The 5,000-nt window shown below is 38.2% G+C and overlaps 1 protein-coding gene across 1 annotated transcript in view; it reads right to left on the bottom strand.

Annotated features, from left to right (window-relative positions):
- The window catches only part of NOP58 (NOP58 ribonucleoprotein), a 47,334-nt gene that overhangs the window by 19,019 nt on the left and 23,315 nt on the right, over positions 1-5,000 (bottom strand). Inside the window, exons 5-10 of the mRNA XM_085883773.1 lie at positions 4,394-4,530; positions 3,405-3,469; positions 3,180-3,314; positions 2,751-2,896; positions 2,519-2,645; positions 1,998-2,161 (exon numbers count right to left, since the gene is read on the bottom strand). Coding sequence (XP_085739899.1) covers positions 1,998-2,161; positions 2,519-2,645; positions 2,751-2,896; positions 3,180-3,314; positions 3,405-3,469; positions 4,394-4,530 — 774 coding nt within the window. The remainder of the gene's footprint in view (positions 1-1,997; positions 2,162-2,518; positions 2,646-2,750; positions 2,897-3,179; positions 3,315-3,404; positions 3,470-4,393; positions 4,531-5,000) is intronic.

Raw genomic sequence — 5,000 nt, 5'->3', positions numbered from 1 at the left:
ATATACATATATACACGTATACGTATACATATATATATATATATATATATATATATATATATATATATATATATATATATATATACATATACATATTCGTGACTCATTAGTTAATGATGTACTCATTAATTACATATATATATATATATATATATATATATATATATACATATATATATATATATATATATATATATACATATATACATATATACATATATACATATATACATACATATACATATACATATATAGACTGAAACGCAAAAGAAACTTACCACCTTTTAAACCTTCAAATATCAACAATAACACTGCGTGTAGTAAATGTGTGAACTTATTTATGGACAATAGTGTCCTCACTGTCAGATAAAACGGTCACGGATGGTCACTTGAACCTTCAATGGTCACTTCATAGCACAGCTGTTGAACAGTCGTTTTGACTGTCAGCGATTAGCCAAGGGGTACTGGATGATTTTAATGAGCTGCACGTGATGTCTTGATATTGGCTTTAAAAAGGCCAGTGCAAAATGGGCATTTCAATCAACTTTCCATGATTGTCAAAGGATCAATGGCAGTGTGCCTTGGGCATACTGCAAGGTGGATTGAGCTACCGTGAGGTGGCACGTCGCCTTGGCTGTTCACACCAGACGATATCGGCCCTGGTGGACAGAGACACCCTCCACAACTCTGCAGATGACAGACCTCGATCAGGGAGGCCAAGAGTCACCACTGCAAGGCAGGACAGGCAGATGGTCCTAAGTCAGATGGCTTCAGACATTGAGGACTGAGTGGGACAGAATCCAGCAGCAATCCATCCAAAGACTGGTAGGCAGTATGCGCTGACGATGCACTGCCTGTATCCAAAACAATGGTTGCCACACACGCTATTGAAAGGGGACTGACATTGCACCCTGTGCTGTTATTAAACTGCAGAACAAACTGATGAGATGGTGTATCTTGGTCAAAAACTTCACGTCATCAATAAAATGCCAATGTTTCAATTAGCAATTGTTGGTTTGTTTTATTTTGAACTGTTACAATTTTATTACATTTCAAACAAGTGGTAAGTTTATTTTGCATTTCAGAAAACATATATATATATATATATATATATATACATATATATATACATATATATATATATATACATATATATATACATATATATATATATATATATATATACATATATATATATATATATACATATACAGAGTCCTGTTTGCACAAGTTAGTTCCATCTGTATTTCTCAAACATAAAAATAAAAAGGTTAAAAAAAAAAAATTTAGTGATAAAAATTAAAAGGTGTCTGCAGATAAAATCAATATGATAGTCTAATGGGTTGATCCCCTTCATAAAACAAGAAAATATCAACAGAACTATATCTACCACTTCCTTAAAAAAAGATAAACTCCGCTCATTTCACTTAATCCTCTTCAGCCTAAATCTTGGAATTATTCTCAATTCCCAAAAGAAAAGAAAAAACAAATAAACACACACATCACCAATTTTGACTTGCCATACAAAGCAGAAAATACTCAAGGACACCAACAGGTAATACTGATATATTTGTATAAATGGTAGCAAGGCAGCCATCAGCTGAGGTAGTGACAAGAAGGTAACATCACAACCAATCAGAAACTCGAATATAATCATCATCAGCCAGCCTTCAAAAAAAAGTTTAAACCTGGAATCAAAGATCGAAATTTCAGCCAAAACTGTCCTTTCCTTTTATAGTAGCCTAAATCCCAAGCACCACAACACAACCTCTCTCCCCCAATCATGGAAAAAACAAAAACAAAACCCAATCAGGAAGGGAGGAGGAAGTCCGAAATTGACATGACCCCAAATCATCCAATAACTCGGAACCACCAAACCCATGTTACACCCAAACAGGATACAAGAATCAAGACTAGAGTAAGAAAAGGTGAATGCCTCAAAGTAAATTTATGAAAATAAATGGGCTGTGCCACTCTGCCCATATTTACTTGCTCACCTTGCCCTTGTGTTTGCTTGCAGTCTGTCCCACAAGAGATGCATGGTAGATGAGGCCGTACTTTGGGGTATTATGCCTCGCCTTAAGTGCACGGAACAGCGCCTTCTCTGCACCGAGGATCTGAACAGTGGATGCCGGATGCTTGGCAAGGTTTAGCAATGATCCTGGGTCAAAATAAGTAAATAAATAAAAAAGCAAAGGTTATATGATAATTACAACGCAGGGGGCAGGGAGGTGCCGGTGTGCTCTATTCCACAGGCCGTGTATGTACAAGGTTAGTGCAAGTTCAAAAATTAAATCACTTTTCACAACGGCTAAAAAGTTTTTTAAAGAAACGAATTTCCAAATAACATGTGAAACAAACACTTCATAAGGAGAAAGGAGAAAGGAGAAAGGAGAAATAAAATAAAATCCCAACAGTACAGGGCAAGCAATGTTTTAAATTTACTCCTTTGTACATTTTTGTGTTATGGAATAAACATCCATTATGTTAACCCGCTCTCTCTGGGGTTTAACCCTACCGGCATGGGCCACAAGTCGTGCACCGACTAGCTCTCCCACAAGCGCGGTGACATTTGGTGCAATGGCAAGCATGCGGTTCTTGAGGTAGTCAAAGAGTTGTGCTCGATATTGTGTCATCTCCACCACCTATTCACATTGGAATACCAGGACAGAAGACGTACAAAATAAATGTTATCACTGCTTTAATACCTGTCAGCAAACGCAGATGCAAATGCACTGGTGTGCACTCACCTGGTCACACAGGCAAATAATGTGGTTTATATCATCTGGTGAGACCTCTGTTCCCATGGAGATTTCTGCAGAAACCTTCACTTCACTCTCCATCTCCTCAGTGAGCACGGCTGAGAGGTCAGAAGCAGCTACATTGGTCCGATCACCTGCAAAACATGAACAAAGTCAATGGACAGATGTGGGGACAATCATGTCAAGTAATCTGGTCCGAACTCTAACCGAGGGAGCCAAACTGCAGACATGTCTGGAAGGAAAAGTGAGAGCAAAATATGCATTTCTAAATATTAAAAAATATATAAATAAAAACATACCTACAATAGCCAGGAAGAGGTTTTAAAATCAAATATATTTGAGATTGAAAGTTAAACTCTTCTTCGAGCACTGAAGAGGATAATAATACAAGAGGATGAATGTGCTGCACACACTAACCAATGAGGCGGACTGTCTTGCAGTACATGAGACTGTCAGTCACAGTGCGACCAAGCTCAGGGAAATGCCAGCCATACCATTCTCTGGCACGCATCACCAAGTTGTTCAACTCCTTGTCCACATCGTCCAGCAATGCTGGATGGAAGGAAGACGAAAAAAAAACATTAAAACAGGTGGGCAGACAATCTGGTGAATAGGGCCATATAAAGGGACCTAATCACTCACAAATGGCTTGAACAATCATTGTGTCCACCTTGTCTGGGCTGAACTTCAGTTTGTATCTTGACAGGCTGTAGAACAAAAACAAGCAAGTAAAAAAATAAATAAATAAATAAATACATACCTGCGACCCATCACAAAACATTCAAGATTACCACAACTACAATAAACCCTTGAACACATCACCTGATGATTCAAGGACAATCGTTTAAAATTTATTTCATCAAAATAACCTCACTATGCCATTGTAATCATCCTATCAACTCTATGAACCCTCTAGAGCCCCAGGGGTGATTTTTTTGTTCACCCAGAACATTTTGTGGGCTCTCGAGGGCTAATGCAAATTAATGCTCACTGCATTGCTCACAATGACATTGTCTCCACATCCATCTATCCCATGTCTGCCTGTAGATTATCCCCACATATATGAAGCTTTAAATCCTGTAAAACAGTTCTCCATAAGAAACAAAACTAAAAGTTACACCTGCTACCTCTGCCAGCTGAAACTATTCCCACCTTCCTGTGTTTTTGGCTCAAAGTCATTAAACTGGCTAGCCAGGCCTGATGTTTGACTGCAACTGGTTTAGGCAGAAAGTTGAAATTTGTTCAGGGTGTTAGAGATAACTCTGATGTAACGTTCACCGTCGAATCTCTAATGCAAGCAGATAGGGCACTCGGCTTGATGTCCATCCAAAGGACAGCACACTTTGTTATGCAATGCCTGACCTGTGAGGCACCAATCTGACAGTTTATAGTCAAAACGAGGCTAGATACATTTAAATCCAAATGTTTACAAATCAAGGGTTTCTCATGCAAATAAATTTTGGCATTCTGGCCTGGCAACAAAGAGGTTGAACCTTGGAAAATGGTTGGAGATTGAAAAAAAAATGTTCAAGTGTCATCGGCCAATGTCATTAACCAAATAGCGGTCTGTTAGATGGACCCACACAGAAAATACAGGATAGAACACAGATTACAAATGGGAGAAAGCCAACCTGTGGGCAAGACCAAGTGACATGGCCGTGATGTCACGAGATGGTAGCCCCCCAAGAAGACTGTCCAACTGGGAGCGGATCCCACGCATTAACTCCTGCACTGCTGTGCCATATACACATGGTAGAGAGAGTTTATCCTGGAAACAAAGCCAGCAACCACAATGCAATTCAACATCCAGCAAGATTCAACACCACTTTGAATATGTCCCTCAATTGTCTGATGAATATGATGTGTCAATCATCGAACTCGTGTTTGGAATATTAAAATTAGAAATGAACAGGATGGGGAAAGAGAGGGATATATATATATATATATATATATATATATATATATATATATATATATATATATATATATACATATATATATATATAGATATGTATATACATACATACATACATACATACATACATACATACATACATACATACGGAGGAATTGTGTTGCTCAGCCGGTGGGTCACCCAAATAGCTCAGATGACAGAGCACTGGTACAGTTTGCCAGAGTACTTGGATTCGATTCCCTTGCGTCTGGCCCGTATTTTTTTCCACATACATTTATGATGTTAGGAATATTGTAAATTGCCAAAACAACGTCAAGCAAGCA

The sequence above is a fragment of the Eptatretus burgeri genome, chromosome 6 (genome assembly GCF_056783735.1).
Source record: "Eptatretus burgeri isolate ZD-2024b chromosome 6, Ebu_testis_v1, whole genome shotgun sequence".
NCBI lineage: Eukaryota > Metazoa > Chordata > Myxini > Myxiniformes > Myxinidae > Eptatretus > Eptatretus burgeri.
Note: the sequence above shows the minus strand (reverse complement) of the source record. Positions and strands in the feature narration are given on the sequence as shown.